The following is a 19,312-nucleotide window of genomic DNA, read 5'->3' as shown; positions in this document are numbered from 1 at the left end:
TGTGTCATACAAATTAAAAGTTAGTACAGTCCACTTCTGACGTGCATTGAGTTTGCTGAGCTGTAACTGCAGTTGGTACAATTAGCCCCAATGTGAGCACGATGGGGAAAAAGGGGAAGAGAGAGAAAACATAAGCCAAAATTTCTGCTCCCAATTAGTGTCCAGTAGTCTCCGTGGTAAAGTGTATGTGCAACCAAAGAACAGGACTGGACTCAACTGCGACGCCAGTTAAATACCATGCTAAGCCTATATCTGAACTCTCAAAATTGTTACTTGCTCCAGGTAGCAAAGGGATACTGGCAGCCAGAGTACCAAGGATAGAATTGGAAAGGAGAGAGAGAAGTTTTGAACAAGAAAAGCAAACACATTTATGGCAGCTCTACCAGTGATCCATAAATTATCTCTGTAACTGCACAGTTAGGATATATGCCCAGAGCCGATAGTGAATTCAATCGAAAGGGAGAGAAGAATCTCTTACTTCTGCACCCAAAATTAGTTGGACTATCAGTCACGTTGTCGGAGACTATTCAAGTAAATGAAACCAGAGAATGTCCAAACTCCCAAATGCTTATGTAGTCATACTAGTCACAACATGACAGAAATCATCCTAGAATCATACAGGACAGACTTCAGGCTTTTGAATCCACTGAGTCAATTGAACCCACCGTGCAATGTATGGATTTCCTCCAGGTGCTCTGGTTTACTCCTCAAGATGTACAGGTTATGTGAATTGGCTACGCTAAATTGCCTATACTGTCCAGGGATTTGTAGGTTAGGTGCATTAGTCAGGGGTAGGGGGCAATGGGTCAGGATAGGTTACTCTTCTGAGAGTTGGTTCTACTTGTTGGGCCAAAGGGCTTGTGGGGATTTTATAATTCAGGAGAGATTCTAAATTATAGCTAAACTTTAGGAATAAATGTGACTGTCATTTCAGAAAAGCAGCATCAGACACAGCAGTAATAATGTACCTGAGCAGCCAGGATAATATAGCTGGAATAGATACAACAAAATGCAAAAGTTTCAATATTAAATGGCTGCTAAAATTGCATAGCAAAAGGTTAAAAACTTGTCCAGAAATCACCAGAAACTGAGTTTGTAACCTTAATTTCTCAATGACATGTTTATGTTAATTTTTACATTTGTGAATCTTGCAAGGCATGGCACAGTTTCTTCAATTTATGTTCAAAGTACAGAATTTTTAAAAATATGGTAAGAAAGAGAGCCAGATTAGATACCTGGCTATTAAATGTTTGCAAAAGATCTTGTGGCTCAGTATCATAAATAAAATTTAACCAAATGGTCTTGGGAGTATAATAGTGGGGTGAGGGTGGCACAGTGGCTCAGTGGTTAGCACTGCTGCCTCTCAGCACCGGGGTCCCAGGTTCAATTCCAGCCTCGGCTGACTGTCTGTGTGGAGTTTGCACATTCTCCTGGTGTCTGCATGGGTTTCCTCTGGTTTCCTACATCCATGTATCACCTTCCAAGGAAATTTCCCCCACCCTCACCCCACTATTCATGTGGGTGGCACAGTGGTTAGCACTGCTGCCTCACAGCGCCCGAGACCCGGGTTCAACTCCCGCCTCAGGCGATCGACTGTGTGGAGTTTGCACGTTCTCCCCGTGTCTGCGTGGGTTTCCTCCGGGTGCTCCGGTTTCCTCCCACAGTCACAAAGATGTGCGGGTCAGATGAATTGGCTATGCTAAATTGCCCGTAGTGTTAGGTAAGGGGTAAATGTAGGGGTATGGGTGGGTTGCGCTTCGGCGGGGTGGACTTGTTAGGCTGAAGGGCCTGTTTCCACACTAAGTAATCTAATCTAATCTAATCTAAACAAAATGAAAATATAACCTTCAGCAGTCCTGGGAGATTTCAGAGTTGAATGGGCAGGGAAGAAATATCACTATGGTCTCAGTGCTGAAACATGATTATGGACGATAGGAAAGCGTTCAGTAGTGCAGGAAGAGAGGGACACAGAAACAGAAATGAGGTGAAGACCTGGATTTGGTGTAACTGGCTCATAGATTTGAGGATGTGAGACTGTTGCAAAGGGCAATGATTGCACACAGTATATCAGCATGGGGAGTTTCCAAATCAACAGGATGGTGTCAAACAGCAGTGTGGGAGTCAGGCAGCAAATCATAATTGTTTTCGTTATGCCAGCAACATCCTTCACAAATGCCAGCAATATCCCTTCACAATTTGCCACAGCTGTATTCTTAGTACCCTTCCTTCACGTTGTTCGACATATTATACCACAACTCTTGCTTGTTCAAGGGCAATAGGCACTTTATTGAGTGCATTCTGTTTGCTATATAGTAACTGTACATGAATAGGAGATGTACCACAATGGTTATCCAAATTTAACATGACAGATGATGATGAAAATATAAAACTTAATTTACAGACAAGTAGAATTATCAAATAATAATTCTACAATCTACATCATAAAACATAATTATTTCAAAAAAAGAAAACCACTGTCTTATACATTATAAGTCAGTACCAGACTTTGTGAACACAAGTGTTTGAAAGGATGGCAATGGCCTTAATTTGGATTATGTCATGTGGTACAACACAGACTCTTCCCAATACAGTGGAACATAATTTCTCTGGGAGAGACAAAGAAATATAACTACAGGGCAAGTCAACTCATGCCACTTGGGCCAGCTGATCAAACAGCAGCACCAGTAGCAGGTCACCTTTTACTAGGAATAGTTTACGGAATAAAGACTTGCCAGGGAGTGGAGAGAGAGCGAGCGAGCGAGCGAGAACGAGAGAGAGAGAGCGAGAATAACAACAAAGCAACATCTTAAAGTATTTAAATCCATAAATTCCACATACTCAATGACAAGAAACTGAGGTACACTTGCCGAAATAAGAGAGACAGAAAAAATACACAATAGTTTAACGTGTTAAAGATTTTATTTTTGTTAAATACCATGGGACAGGATTGGTAAGAATGGAGATCTTTCAATCAACATTTGCCTCACAGGGGGGATGTTTCTGTAGCTAGGGATAAACTTTGCATTTTTAAACTCGTCAGCCTTCAGCAGCAAGGAATGGAGGGGGGGAGGGGCATTGTAATTTACAAGGAGGCACCTTTTCTTCAGCACATCTTTCATCACTGGTAAACAAGTGGCATGAGCAACCTGACTATAAAATGAATTTCAAGAGGTAATCCAGCAACAGGTAACAAAATTTAAAAGGATTAAAATAACATTTACAAGACACTTAACATTTCATTCAACTCTTATTAAACCACAGAGAGAACAACTCATTATTTCCAAGGACCTTTATGTAAAACTTTGAGACAGCTGCTATTGATGTATTTGACAATGTACAACTCCAATTATCCAAGAACTGAAAGTAATTTGTGTTCTAACCGTGAGATCATTAAAGGCAAGGCCTGTAAGATGCTGTACACAAACATGGTCACTGTGAGCCATACTACCAATGATATGGCAGATCAACAGAACATTTCAGGCCTCAATAACTCGCATGCTTCCTCTACAAGACGAATTTTCCTAGAAAGAATCCAATGAAAATGGCTGCAATTACAACAAGGAGGGAGGGAAGAGCAGTGGAACCGTTGTCTCTGAGTGTAACACTAGATGTGGAAGACACTGGGTTGCCTGACTGAGCTGCCTTCCTCAGCCTCAGTCCATCATCCTAAAGAGAACAAAATAAGAGAATTACAATAGAAAAATCACAGCAATAATCAGCACTTCAAACTGTTATAATTAGTGCAATTATTGATAATTTAATTTTACCTTAATAGCCATTTAGATGTTAGCACTAAGTTGTGGCCCACTAATTTACAACTGCAAAAGTACAGTAAACCTTATTTTTATTCTTTTAAAATAAGTGTTATACATTTCATTAAAGCCATCCTCCAAGCTGGTCAACTACAAACATTAATTGGAAGCTGTGTACTTCTCTATGTAAGAGGCTATCACTGACCTGTCTGTGCACCAAGTAACCAGGTCTTAAGTACATTTGACAATTAAAAAAATCAGATGTGCTTTTGGCCATGGAATGACACATGATTTCAAAAGGCCAGGCAGTAGAGATTAAGACTACAGTCCAAAAAAATTAAGCACACGCATATTAGGACAAAGATTTGAATTGTCTAATTATAAAGGCTGATGAGTCATTTATTGGTCAAATCCTTTCCAATATTTTCATTCCTTAAGTTTGAGCAGCAGTGGGGTAACCAAAGATGTCTAAGTGTAAGCTCAGGGAAAGCACACTCCAATGATACGATTCAGTCCCCTTTTAATCATTAGTTCAACTGGAACACAAACTGAACAAGTAGGGATCAGTTAATCTTTGAGGAGTTCCCAAGTTAAAGTTTTCCCATAATGAAAAGGGAAAACTATCATAATTGAATATTCTAGTTAAAAAAACCTTTTTGACCATGCTATGCATCCAACAAATACAAAACAATGCAACATGAACATGTAAGGCTTAGCCTAAGTGCGAGCTACTTTGAATTCTTCGGTAGTAACTAATTTTAAAAACAACTCATGGAATGACAAAATTTATTATTTCATTTAAACCTAGATGTGGAAACGGAAAACAATGATTCAAATTAGAAAATTTTGTGTTTCAGCTGAGAACAGTAACAAATGAAAGAACAGATCTTAATATGAAGGAAACACCACTCTATTAGTTCATGCAAGGAATATTTATTTCATCCTAAGAGATCTGGATCCATCAGACAGATTTTAGTTGTTGATAAACAGAAGGTAACATTTGCTGAACTGCAAAGTAGGTAATGTTAACAAAAATTATGAACTTGAACTGAAAAACCATTAGGCCACAACTACTCACCTCTTACAATGACCAGTCAATATGAAACCAAACAAAGCGTTAATTCAGGATATTTGAATAATTGAGCACTGAATGGAGATACAATTGTAATGTACTATTTTTATAAACTAAGCTGTATTTTATTTTCTGTATTTCAGAAAATTACAAAAATTACACAAAACACAGAAGCACAACTTTAACTAAATAGGCAAACATGCAAATTTAAACAAAAAAATTTTGATAAGAAACTTGGTAATTTGGAAGTCAAAATAAAGCCCAAATAACAAAAACATAGACTGTCTTCGTACTAACAAAGGACAGGAAAGAGAAAAGCATAAATCTAATCTTTAGATTAGAAGGGATGAGAACAATTATACCAGAGCTCCACACAGTAGAAAATATATTGGTCCATGCTTTCAGGAAAAAAAACTGAAGTATTTTCAAGGTCAGTTTTCAAATCAAGATTAACAGCTGTTGACTTTTGTTTTGGCACAGGTTAGAGAAAATTGATGACTAGATTTAAATTCTAATCACAATGCGCTACATCATGCCAACAAAACCAAACAGGAATTCTCGATAACTTTCAGTAAAAAGAATACCGTTGACAATGACATTTAAGGTATAAAAAAAGGACAAAGCTTTCGAATTTTCATGGTAAACAGCAGGGATACGATTAAATCAAGTCATCCATTAATCCAGATTCTGTTGGTTCAGTAAGGTTTGTTTGAAATCAAAACTTGGAGACAGTGAGATCTGCAGATGCTGGAGATCAGAACTGAGAGTGTGTTGCTGGAAAAGCATAGCAGGTCAGGCAACATCAGAGGAGCAGGAAAATTGATGTTTTGGGCCAGAGCCCCTCATCAAGAATCCTGATGAAAGGCTCTGGCCTGAAACGTTGATTTTCCTGCTCCTCGGATGCTGCCTGACCTGCTGGGCTTTTCCAGCAACACACACAATGAAACCAAAGCTTGTTGAGTGCGGCCTTGGACCTGATGGACATATGAACCCCCAAAAGAAAATCGAAACTAGGAATTAGGAGATGGAAGGAAACATCTCTATTAATTCGTAGGGCACCATAGAATACACTGCCACAGAAGATTACGAAAATTGGGTCACTGAATATATTCAAGTAAAAGACTGATAAATTGAGATATTATTTGTACCAAAGGGTATGGCGAGAAAGCCGGAATATGGCACTGGGAGAGGATCAGACTGAATGGCACAGACTCAAAGGGCCAAACATCCAATTCCTGCCTCTAATTTCTGTATTTTTAACAAATATTTTGACATTCAGATTTAAGCAAAGAACTTGTGACTTATATGAAAAAACATTTTGAATGCAAGATCATTCCAAGTCAAAAGCAATTAAAAGTTTAAGAACATAAAGTTTAAAGTTTGTGAGAATATTTGTAGCTCAGGTTGTTGTGGTTCTGTTCGCCGAGCTGGGAGTTTTTGTTGCATACGTTTCATTCCCTTTCCAGGTGACATCTTCAGTGCTTCGGAGCCTCCTGTGAAGCGCTTATGTACTCATTCCTCCAGCATTTATAGTGGTTTGTCTCTGCCGCTTCTGGTTGTCAGTTGCCGTCCGCTGCAGTGGCCTATTGGGTCTAGGTCGATGTGTTTGTTGATCGAATTTGTGGATGAGTGCCATGCCTCTAGGAATTCCCTGGCTGTTCTCTGTTTGGCTTGCCCTATAATAGTGGTGTTGTCCCAATCGAATTCATGTTGTTTGTCATCTGAGTGTGTGGCTACTAAGGATAGCTGGTCGTGTTGTTTCATGGCTAGTTAGTGTTCATGGATGCGGGTTGTTAGCTGTCTTCCTGTTTGTCCTATGTAGTGTTTTGTGCAGCCCTTGCATGGGATTTTGTACATTACGTTGGTTTTGCTCATGCTGGGTATTGGGTCCTTTGTCCTGGTGAGTTGTTGTCTGAGCGTGGCTGTTGGTTTGTGTGCTGTTATGAGTCCTAGTGGTCGCAGTAGTCTGGCTGTCAGTTCAGAAATGCTCCTGATGTATGGGAGTGTGGCCAGTCCTTTGGGTTGCGGCATGTCCTCGTTCCGTTGTCTTTCCCTTAGACATCCGTTGATGAAATTGCGCGGGTATCAGTTTTAGGTGAATACGTTGTGGAAGTGTTCTTCTTCCTCTTTTTGTAGTTCTGGTATGCTGCAGTGCATTGTGGCCCTTTTGAATAATGTCCTGATGTAACTTCGTTTGTGTGTGTTGGGGTGGTTGTTTTCATAGTTCAGGACTTGGTCTGTGTGTGTGTGTGGCTTTCCTGTATACCTTCATGTTGAATTCTCCGTTCAGGGTTCTCTGTACCATCACGTCTAGGAATGGGAGCTGGTTGTCCTTTTCTTCCTCTCTTGTGAATCGGATTCCTGTGAGTGTGGCGTTGATGCTCGGTGTGTGTTCTCTATTTGTGTTTTTAATGATTACAAAGGTGTCGTCCACGTATCTGACCCAGAGTTTGGGTTGTATTTGCGGTAAGACTGTTTGTTCTAACCTTTGCATTACTGCTTCCACTATGAGTCCAGAGATCGGTGAGCCCATGGGTGTTCCGTTGGTTTGTTCATATATCTGGTTGTTGAATGTGAAGTGTGTTGTGAGGCACAGGTCCAGTACTTTAAGTATGCCGTCTTTGTTAATAGGTTCAACGTCCTGTTGTCTGTTATGTATGTCCAGCAGGTTGGATATTGTTTCTCTGGCTAGGGTTTTGTCAATAGAATTCCTGTCAATTCACAGGAATACGACACGACCAGCTAACCTTAGTAGCCACACATTCAGATGACAAACAACATGAATTCAATTGGGGCAACACACTGTTATAGGGCAAGTCAAACAGAGAACAGCCAGGGAATTTGCGTGGCACTCATCCACAGATTCTGTCAACAAACACATCGACCTAGACCCAATATACTAGCCACTGCAGCGGACAGCAACTGACAACCGGAAGCGGCAGACACACCACTATTAATGCCGGAGGAATCAGCACAGAAGCGCTTCACAGGAGGCTCCCAAGCACTGAGGATGTCACCTAGAAAGGGGACGAAACGTTTGCAACAAAAACTCCCAGCTCGGCGAACAGAACCACAACAACATAAAGTTTAAATTACAAAGAAAATTGCAATCATTCTGGCATTATGCAACATTGTTACTTAACAATTTGCATCGTACAAACATGCCACTCAGCCCAACATACATAACATGAATTAGGTGAAGTAGGTCCTCCTACCCTTTCAGCCAGCTCTGCCATTCCAAATCACAGTTAAAAAGCACACAACACCAGGTTATAGTCCAACAGGTTTATTTGGAAGCACCAGCTTTCACAGCACTGCTCCAAATCATAGCTAACCTGTTTGTATTTTGAATTCCACATTCCCTTCTATCCCAATAAACCTCAATCTCCTTGCTGTCAAGAATACATCACCATCTTAAAAAAAATTAAATGATCCCACTTCTACCATCATGAGGCAGAATTCCAAAATTGCACAACTCTCAAACAAAAACTCTTGTTGGTCCTAAAGGGAGGTCTCTAATTTTTGAACAGTACCCCCAAGTTCCAACCAATCTCAAGAATATTTACACTCCGCTCAACATTTCTCACATTATTTCCCCACTTAAATCTAAAGGTGAACAATCTTCTGCCTTGTATATTGGCTAGCTCCTCTTCAATGAGTTTCTTATTCATTGCTTCAACCATCCCAGTGATGGGTTTCACATCATCACCACTTTTTGCGTAAAGAAAAAATATTTTGGACTCCTTATTAGATTTCTTACATTGACTGCCTTTGGTTATGCTCTTTTGCATGAGTGCAGCTCCGCATCTATTCAAGCAAAATCTTCTGTAATTTACCAAACTTTTATTTAGTCACCCCCTGCCTTTTTCAAAAGATTCTAGCCTCTCAAAGCGTTACCTATGTGCATGTTTACACATTTTTGGTACCATCTTTATAAATCTACTCTACATCTGCACGTGTACACTTTTCTTCCCAAAATATGACAATGAAAAACGAACCAAGGTTTTGTTAACTTACCTACTTTTCAATTCTAATCCTCTAAGTAAAGCCTACTGCATGACCTTACCAACTTCTGACATAACCTTTAGTGATCGACATATTTAAACTCAAACATTCTTTGTTCTCTATTCCACCTGGACTAGCACCCTCCAAGTAACAGACAACCTCCCTGTTCTTCCGACCAAAATGCACGAACAACATTTATCAATGCTGAGCTTCATTTCAATTACTTGACCATTCTGCAAGTTTATTAATGAACTTCTGTTATTTGTTGTAGCCCTTGCTCAAAACTGGCAATGACCACCCATTTCCCAACCTCAATTTACAGACAGATGCAAATTTAAACTTTGCTGCTTTGTTTCCAATATCATTTGAACAGAAATCATCCCAGCACCGATCCTTAAGAATTACCACTTCCCATCCACCTATCACTCTGAATAACATTTTTTTATTCACATTTGCCACTCGGTCTTGAAGTCAGCTAGCAATATATTCTTAGAAGTTTAAACAAGATTCATACTGGGTTCAAAACACGAACTCTGTTTTTCCTCTCTCCACAAATGATCCACGGGGTTTCTCCAACATTTTATGTTTGCTTCAGATTTTCAGCTTCTGTCATAATTTGCTTTTATCATAGCACTATATTCTGTCACTAATTCTCTGACCTTATTCATCAATCTATTATGCAGTGCTGGAAAAGCACAGCAGGTCAGACAGCATCCAAGGAGCAGGAGAATCGACATATCAGGCATAGGCCTGATGAAAGGTTCATGCCTAAACGTTGATTTGCCTGCTCCTCAGATGCTGCCTGACCTGCTGTTATTTTCCAGCACTGCACTCTTCGACTCTGATCTCCAGCATCTGCAGTCCTCACTTTCTCCTATTATACTGTATCTATTTTAGATTATCAAAAACCTTTGTAAATCTGGACAAATCACATCTACTGCATCACAACAGTCTCCTTTCCCTGTTATCTCCAAAAAATTCAATAAGGCACTTTAAGCAAGATGCAGAATAAAAAGGAATCATAATTTGTCAGATAAGGCTTGCAAACTGGTCAGTAGCATGTATCTCGCAATTGTTAAGTTCAGTGTCAAATAAATTTCAAAAAATATATTTCAGAAAACATCACACTGTCAGATCAATATAAAGTATTACTGCATCAAAGCAATATTCCACTAGAAGGTTTACTTGCAAATAGTTTCACTCCAGATAGAGATTGAAGGTGCATTTCCTACTGTAAAATTGATGATAAAGGTCATGTGTAGAAATGGTACATTTTCAATCACATGTATTCTCATCCTCTTCACACTGCGAGCAATTTGATGGTGGAGTAGCAGATAGCGAATGGGGCTTTGAGAGAATATAGATAAATTGGAAAGCTGGGTGGAGAAATGGCAGATAGATTTCAATCTAGACAAATGCGAGCTGATGCATTTTGGAAGATCCAATTCAAGAGTGAACTATACAAGAAATGGAAAAGCCCTGGGGAAAATTGATATACAAAGAGATCTGGGTGTTCAGGTCCATTGTTCCCTGAAGGTAGCAACACAGGTCAGTAAAGTGGTCAAGGAGGCATGCTTTCCTTCAATGGACAGGGTATTGAGTACAAGAGTTGGCAGGTCATGTTACAGATGCATTTGGAATGATGCGCACAGTTCTGGTTGCCACAAAAGGATGCTGTGGAGAGGATGCAGATGAGGTTCACTAGGATGGTGCCTGGTATGGAGGGTGCTAGCTATGAGGAGAGTTTCAGTATATTTGGACTATTTTCATTGGAAAGACAGAGCTTGATGGGAGACCTGATTGAGGGCTACAAAATCATGACGGGTGTAGACAGGGTGGATAGCAAAAGCAACCCCCCCACCACCGCCAACCACCAAAGAATGGAGGACTAAATTACTAGGAGTCACGAGTTCAAAGTGAGAGGGGAAAAGTTTAGGGGATATATGCATAGAAAGTTTTTCATGCAGAGGCTGGTGGGTGCCTGGACCACATTGCCAGAGGAGGTGGGAGGGGTGAGAACGATAGAGTCATTTAAGATTTATTTAGACAGATACATAAATGGGCAGAGAGCAAAGGAATACAGAACCTTAGAAAATAGGCAGCAGGTTTAGATAGAGGATCTGGATCGGTGCAGGCTTGGAGAGCCGAAGGGCCTGTTCCTGTGCTGGAATTTTCTTTGTTCTTTGTTGTTTTCAAGCTCATTAAATCAGAGGGGCTTTACCTCTGCTTTGTTTTAAAAGTGAACAGAATCCCATGTCACAGCTTAGCATTGATATTCATATCAAGCTAAGCTCTGCTCTAATGACATCAAATAGCTTCATTCACTTACTTTGTGAAAACAATGGTTTGTTCCTTGATTTATAGCATTATACTGCTTTGATTTGAATATAAATGTCTTTTACATTATTTTTCACTGAATGGATTTCAAATGTTTGTTAAAATGCTCGTATTGATTAACACATGACTCCCTCCTTCTCCAGTGTCAATTATAAACATATGAATGAAATACTGCAAAAGAAAACTTGCAAAGAAAGCACGTCAAAGTACTTGGTTTCGCACAAATGAATTGACAGATCAATTTTTTTCTTCCCCAAATTGCAGTGCCTGATCCAACACAAATCTTCGTTTCTCACCCTGCTGCATGGCAAAGGCGCTTTTAGATGCACAGATACAAGCACATTTCCAAGAAAACATAAGCAGTTAAATCTGCTATGTATATCTAAGGGGACCCAATTAACACTAGTGAAAATTTTATCATTTATTGACTATCACAATGCTTCATGTTACCAGCTTTAATCTCTAAGACCATTTTCCTACAATAGTATACACAGCTCAATGACTAACTTTCTGCATTGCAAGTCTAAATTAAATCAATTAAAGCAAGTGCATGTTCTTAATCCTATGCTTACAGAATATCAAAATAATCAGGTAAACTCTGCTAAACCGGATCATAAAAATGTAAAATATAGCAGTTGAATTTGTTGACTGACATTAGGTTGTAACAAAAATGTTAACCATTGGCAGTGCAAATGAAAAGGAAACAGCAAGAATATCTGCTCCTGGCATTACTCAATAACTTCTGAAAGTGCACGCGTGGACCTAAATTGACAAAAAAAATTTGAGCTCAGCTGAAAGGAATCCCATTCTAATAAACCTGCAGGCACTCAACCAAGGTCATGAATATTTGTTTCACTGAAGTGCTGGAGCATGACCATAAAGTCAAAGCCATGACAAGGAGAATGCACAGCATCTTAGAAAAAAAGCAAAGCTCATTATTAAGCAGAATTAGAACAACCCTCTAACGTTAACCCAATTCTGTATTATAATGCATATTGTGTATAGTCTTCACTAAATAATATTTCTATACTTTGTCTGAGGGTATAGTCATGATGAATCAACAAATTAACATGCTGGTGCAGTGTGACAGTAGAAGACAAGCTCACACTTGTAATTGCGTGGCATACTACGTTGGTATATCAACTTACTCAACCGGCTTTGTACACGTCCTAATAATATACCCAAGTTCCATAATCACCCAGATCAGCCGATTACACGGATTCTTGGGTTAGGAGAGGAAAATGCATGCATTACAATCATGCACCCTTCAGCTAATGAATTTTGTGCAGCAATGGAAGCAAGTGATCTATTTGTCAGACGAATATGCACTGGAAATGTAAAACACAACAGGAAACAAAAGCAAGGGACGAAACTGAATTTTTAAAGAAAACATTACTCCACAATATGCTTGATGACATCAGTCCATTCTGTATATAGAGAAGAAGCCACTCTTTGATCAGTCTGAAATGGGGTACATTAGCACGATGCAGAAGGAATCCTTTCCCTTTCAACCTCCGATCACCTCATACATTGCATCAGCCGTTTAAATGGTTCCAGTATTTGGTGTTAACTGCTCAGATTAAGAGCAACATCCTTCTGCCAACATATCTTGACATACCTTCAAGAATGAATGTGTTATACCGTGCAAAGCTTTTTGTATGGTTCATAAAAACTTACTTTCAGTTGTCGATTCTCATCTGTCATTTTTGCCAACTCAACTTGAAGCCTCTTGCATTCTTCAACTAGTTTCCGCACTTCAGTGTCATCCATTGAAATACTGGCAGATTTTGGCATTGCCGGTCCATCAGATTTAGGTGCATTCGTTACTGTAGCAGCTTTATTCACTTCAATATCATTCTGCAAACATTTTTAAAAGGGGGTATTATTCATACTTAAAAGTATTTTTAAAAACTTGTTTAGACATAAATGAAGTACAGCAGTGTAAAGCATAACAAATATCTTAGAACATAGAACATAGAACAATACAGCACAGAACAGGCCCTTCGGCCCACGATGTTGTGCCGAACATCTATCCTAGATTAAGCACCCATCCACGTACCTATCCAATTGCCGCTTAAAGGTCACCAATGATTCTGACTCTACCACTGCCACGGGCAGCGCATTCCATGCCCCCACCACTCTCTGGGTAAAGAACCCACCCCTGACATCTCCCCTATACCTTCCACCCTTCACCTTAAATTTATGTCCCCTTGTAATACTCTGTTGTACCCGGGGAAAAAGTTTCTGACTGTCTACTCTATCTATTCCTCTGATCATCTTATAAACCTCTATCAAGTCACCCCTCATCCTTCGCCATTCCAACGAGAAAAGGCCGAGAACTCTCAACCTGTCCGCGTACAACCTATTCTCTATTCCAGGCAACATCCTGGTAAATCTTCTCTGCACCCTCTCCAAAGCTTCCACATCTTTCCTAAAGTGAGGTGACCAGAACTGCACACAGTACTCCAAATGTGGCCTAACCAAAGTCCTGTACAGCTGCAACATCACTTCACGACTCTTGAATTCAATCCCTCTGCTAATGAACGCTAATACACCATAGGCCTTCTTACAAGCTCTATCCACCTGAGTGGCAACTTTCAAAGATCTATGTACATAGACCCCAAGATCCCTCTGTTCCTCCACCTGACTAAGAACTCTACCGTTAACCCTGTATTCTGCATTCTTATTTGTTCTTCCAAAATGGACAACCTCACACTTGGCAGGGTTGAACTCCATCTGCCACTCCTCAGCCCAGCTCTGCATCATATCCAAGTCCCTTTGCAGCCGACAACAGCCCTCCTCACTGTCCACAACTCCACCAATCTTCGTATCATCTTCAAATTTACTGACCCACCCTTCGACTCCCTCATCCAAGTCATTAATAAAAATTACAAACAGCAGAGGACCCAGAACTGATCCCTGCGGAACTCCACTTGTAACTGGGCTCCAGGCTGAATATAATACAATACTCCAGACATTTACAAGAGAGAACATGGGCGTAGGCTGATCGACCCTTTCAGCTGCTCTGTCATTCAATATGATCACAGCTGATCAGCCAACTCAATATCCTCTTCCCGCTTTCTCCTCATAATCTTGGATATCTATTGCCCTACGCACTATATTTAACCTCTTATTGAAACCATTCAGTGTTTCAGCCTCACTTGCCTTTGCAGCAGAGAATTCCACGGGCTGTCCTCATCTCAGTCCTAAGTGGCGTACTCCTTTATCCTTAAACTCTGACCCTGATTTTTGGACCCCTGGTCATCAGGAACATCCTTCCTACATTCATCTTGTTTAGTCCTGTTACAATTTTATACATTTCTAAGATATTCTACCCCTGACATCTTCTAAACTCTACTGTAAATAGCCCTAACCAATCTAGTCTCTCTTCATTTGCCAGTCCTCCTGTACCAAGAATCATCCTGACCCCTTAAATAAGGAAACCAAAACTGCACACAGTACTCAAGGTGCGGTCTCACCAAGGTCCTGTACAATTGCAACAAGATATACCTACATCTATACTCCAATAATCTTGCTATAAAGGCCAACATATTATTTGTTTTGTTCAAGAGGCACTACACTCACATGTTTACTTTCAATAACTAATGTACAAGGATACCCAGGAGAAAGTGAGGACTGCAGATGCTGGAGATCAGAGTCAAAAAGTGTGGCAGTGGAACAGCACAGCCAGTCAGGCAGCATCTGAGGAGCAGGACAGTGGACATTTTGAGCATAAGTTCTTCATACAACAATACCCAATCTCGTAGCACCTCTCCTTTTCCAATCTATCGTAATTTAGATGACCCATGTTCATGTTTTTGCAAAAATGGATAACCTTACATTTATTCATATTACATTTCATTTGCCATGCATTTGCCCACTTACCCAACTTGTCCAGATCACATCGAAGTATCTTTGCATCCTCCTCATAGTTCACCCTCCTACCCAGCTTTGTGTTGGCTACAAACTGCCTCAGCTAAATCATTAACATATATTGCAAATATCAGGGTCTGGAACTGATCCCTGCAGTACCATACTAGTCACTGCTTCCCATTTGAAAATGACTACCTGCCGATCAGTTCTCTATCCATGTCAGTCGAGAAACCCCAGTCCCATGCACTTTAATTTTACATGTTAATCTATTTTAGACCTTACTGAAGGCCTTCAGAAAGTCCAAATAAACCACATCCGCTGTCTCCCCCTTACCAACTCTACTACCAACACCTTTAAAAAAGTTCGAGTGGATTTGTCAAATATGTCTTCCCTTTCATAAACCTTTGTCGACTATCTGATCCTGTCACTGTTTTCTCAGTGCTTTATTACTAAACATTTTATCATGGACTGCAGCATTTTCCCCACAACCAATGTCAAGCTATTCAGTCTATAATTTCCTGTTTTCTCTACACCTTTTTATTTCCAGTAGTATCAGAGTCATACAGCATGGAAACAGACCCTTCGGTCCAACCAGTCCATGCAGAATACAATCCCAAAGTAAACTAATCCAACCTGCCTATTCTTTGCCCATATCCCTCCAAACCCTTCTTATTCATGTATCTATCCAAATGTCTTTTAAATGTTGTAATCATACCCGCATGCAGCACTTCCTCAGGAAGTTCATTCCACAAGCGAACCACCCTTTGTATCTTTTTTAAAATCCCTCTTCTCTGACTAAAAATATGCCTACTAGTCTTGAAATCTTCCTTCCTAGAGTTAATGGTAGGTGTCTTTTCCCTTATCTATACCTCTCATTATTTTATGAACTTCTATAAGGTTGCCTCTAAACCTCCTATGCTCCACTGAAAAAAGTCCTAGCTTATCCTGCCTTTCTTTATAACTCAAACCTTCCATATCCAGCAACATCTTAGTAAATCTCTTCTGAACTCTCTCCAGCTTGATAATATGCAACCTAAAACTGGACGACCAGAAGTGCACACAATATTCCAGAACAGGCCTCACCAATGTCCCTTACAACCTCAACCTGACATCCTAACTCCTATGCTCTAAGGACTGAGCAATAAAAGCAAACATGTCATACACCCTTTTAACCACCCTGTCTATATGTGACACCAACTTCAAAGAATTACGTACCTGCACCCCAAGTTCCCTCCGTTCCATAACACTATAGCTTTTTTTGTTGATAAATACTTTGCATTTATCCTTATTGAACGCCATCTGCCATTCTTCAGCCCATTGACCCATTTAATCAAGATCCCTTTGTAATATTAGAAGACCTTCTTCACTGTCTACTATGCCACCAATATCCACAAACTTACTAACCTTACCTTCGCTATTCTCATCCAAATCATTTATATAAATGACAAACAATAGAGAACCCAGAACCAAACACACTAGTCACAGGTCTCGAGACCAAAAAGCAACCCTCCACCATTACTGTCTCATGTCGTTAAGCCAATTATGCATCCAGGAGCAAGCTCACCCTGAATTCCATGTGGCCTAACTTTACTAACTGAGTAAAAACAAGGACTGCAGATGCTGGAAACCAGAGTCTAGATTAGAGGGGTGCTGGAAAAGCACAGGTCAGGCAGCATCCGAGGAGCAGGAAAATCAACGTTTCAGGCAAAAGCCCTTCATCGGAAATCTTTATTCCTGATGAAGGGCTTTTGCCCGAAACATCGATTTTCCTGCTCCTCGGATGCTGCCTGACCTGCTGTGTTTTTCCAGCACCACTCTAACCCTAACTTTACTAATTGGTCCACCACATGGAACCTTGTCAAAGGCTTGAGATTAGATTGCCTACCCTCCAATTCACACAAACTGTTCTAGAGTCCAAATAATTTTGAACGATAGCCATTGCGTCAAACTATTTCTAGGGTCACTTCATTAACTACTCTAAGATGACTCAGGATTATGCATATTTAATTTAGTCCCATCAATCTCTCAATCGCTATTTCCCCACTAATACTGGTTTTCTTCTGTTTCTTCCTCTCATTAGACCCTGTATTTCTCATTAAAGATTGTTTGTATCCTCATTTGTGAAGACAGAACTAAAGTATGTACTTAATTTGTCTGCCATCTCTTTGCTCCCCATTGTTACTTACCCTGTTTCTGGTTGTAAGGAACCTACAACTGTCTTCAGTAACCTTCTCTTCATATATGCACAATAGTTTTTACAATCAATTTTTATGCTCCCCTCTAACCTGCTCAAGTACTCTATTTTCCTCCTCTTAGTCAATCCCTGCGTCTTCCTTTGCTGAAACCTAAAAATTGTTCCAATGCTCAGATTTTTTTTGTGGCTAATATCCCTCGTTTGGATCTAAGCCTCTCTCTAATTTCTCTTGTTGGTAATTCTAAGGCCAATTTTCCCATTTTATTTTGTGCCAGACATCAATGAACAATTGGTGCAGTTCCTCCACGCACTCTAAATGTTTATCATTGCCTATCCACCCATCATCCCTTGAACTAACATTCCTCAATCATAACCAACTCAACCCTCACACCATTTTGGTTTCCATTATTTAGATTCAGGACCCTAGTCTAAGAAACAACATTGTCATCCTCCATCTTAGTGAAGAATTCATTACTTCACTGCACTGTTACAAGATACTCTCCCTAGAACCTTTAGATCAGCTATTTTAACATGACTCCCAGGGTACAGAGTAGGCACTTTAAATATTTTGACTATTTTGGCTCACACATTACAACTTAAAGAAAAACCTATTCCCAAAGATCAATATTGTATTTACAGTTCATACACATGCTCTCCCATATCAAATTGACTTAGCTATAGTTATTTAATTAACTTTGAATTTTTTTCATCACTGCAATATTTAAATAGTGATTAAAATAAATTGACTGCTACATCTTTCTCAGCTAGCATACTATGAATTATTTTAGTTTTTTATTAAGAGAAATATAGCAATGTTTGGAAATACCAAATAATTGTTAAATATTTGGATTATAAATATTCCCTTGTTATTACTTAAAACCGTAAGAGTAGAATTGTCCAACAAGACATTGCACCTCTAAATGCTGTTTAACATTTTCTGCTGAACACTGTTCAACTGTAAATGTGCAGGTTCAAACGATAAAATAGAAACTTCACATTAAATATATATTATTTAATTTTATTTAACCATTAATACATACCTACAGGCCTATGATTCAGAATTTGTAAAACCCTATCACCTTCTGCAAAAATGTCAAAAATATATGCAAACAGAAGAACAGTGGACTCCTCTTATTGTCTTTGCCAATTTTCAAAATGGTCAATTCAATGTTTGTCACACCAGTCAGATGAGTGCTCACTGCTCCCTTAAAATGGGAGAAGAAAATAATATGCCTTTTGTACTGCAGCAGCAGCCATCTGAGAAAAGGCCGTCTCATTTTAATTAGATTGCAGATTGATTAAACTCGAACTGTTTCCTCCAAAGAAACTACATACAGAGCGAGCATCATTTTATCCTCATTAGTCGCAAACGTGACAACAGGAATCCACTGTACGATTCTTGCTGCAATACTTGCATTAATCCTAAACTGAACTAGTTGCTAACTAGAACAGACCTGGACCTTTTGTACTCTGGTGTCACTGGCTGGGGCAGATACAAATCCCTGCAGGTCACTTCTATGGCTACCACTGATTGGAGTCTGACGAATGCCACCACGGATTGGAGTGTGAAACCTGAGACCATTTCCTGATGTGGGTACAGCACGTGGAGGCAGTCGGCCACTGTCATAATAGTGCACAAAGCTATGCAGATCCATCTTTGCTGTACCTAACGGGGTGTCTAAACCACTGTCTAATGGGTCGCATTCTACAATCTCGTTCTGCTATATAGAAAACAAAAACTTCAGGTAGATACATGCAATAATAACTAACTTCTCTTATGACTCTTATAAGCAGAGCTTGCATTTCTTTCTTTGTGAGGCCTTTTAATATTTTATTTTATGAGATGAATTGCACACTCCTCTGCTGGTCTTGATTAAAATAATCCAATAAGTTGACATAAGTTTTGTCCACTGTTACCAATGGCATATTTACAGAAGGGGAGGGAAAAGATTTTAAACAAATATAAACAATCACATTTGCCCAATATAATAAAATGCATGCCCTCCTTATAAGCCAAGTTATTCATTAATCTTGAAAGCTTCATATCTGCACTCGTTGAATCAATTATATAAAAGTTTT

At 39.7% G+C, this 19,312-nt stretch overlaps 1 protein-coding gene across 1 annotated transcript in view; it reads right to left on the bottom strand.

The window, feature by feature from the left end:
- Window positions 1–2,900: 2,900 nt before the first annotated feature.
- The window catches only part of vapal (VAMP (vesicle-associated membrane protein)-associated protein A, like), an 87,943-nt gene continuing 71,531 nt past the window's right edge, over window positions 2,901–19,312 (bottom strand). Inside the window, exons 5-6 of the mRNA XM_060824482.1 lie at window positions 12,844–13,023; window positions 2,901–3,666 (exon numbers count right to left, since the gene is read on the bottom strand). Coding sequence (XP_060680465.1) covers window positions 3,505–3,666; window positions 12,844–13,023 — 342 coding nt within the window. The 3' untranslated portion in view covers window positions 2,901–3,504. The remainder of the gene's footprint in view (window positions 3,667–12,843; window positions 13,024–19,312) is intronic.

The sequence above is a fragment of the Hemiscyllium ocellatum genome, chromosome 4 (genome assembly GCF_020745735.1).
Source record: "Hemiscyllium ocellatum isolate sHemOce1 chromosome 4, sHemOce1.pat.X.cur, whole genome shotgun sequence".
NCBI lineage: Eukaryota > Metazoa > Chordata > Chondrichthyes > Orectolobiformes > Hemiscylliidae > Hemiscyllium > Hemiscyllium ocellatum.
The sequence above is the reverse complement of the archived record's forward strand: the minus strand, read 5'-3'. Positions and strand labels throughout refer to the sequence as shown.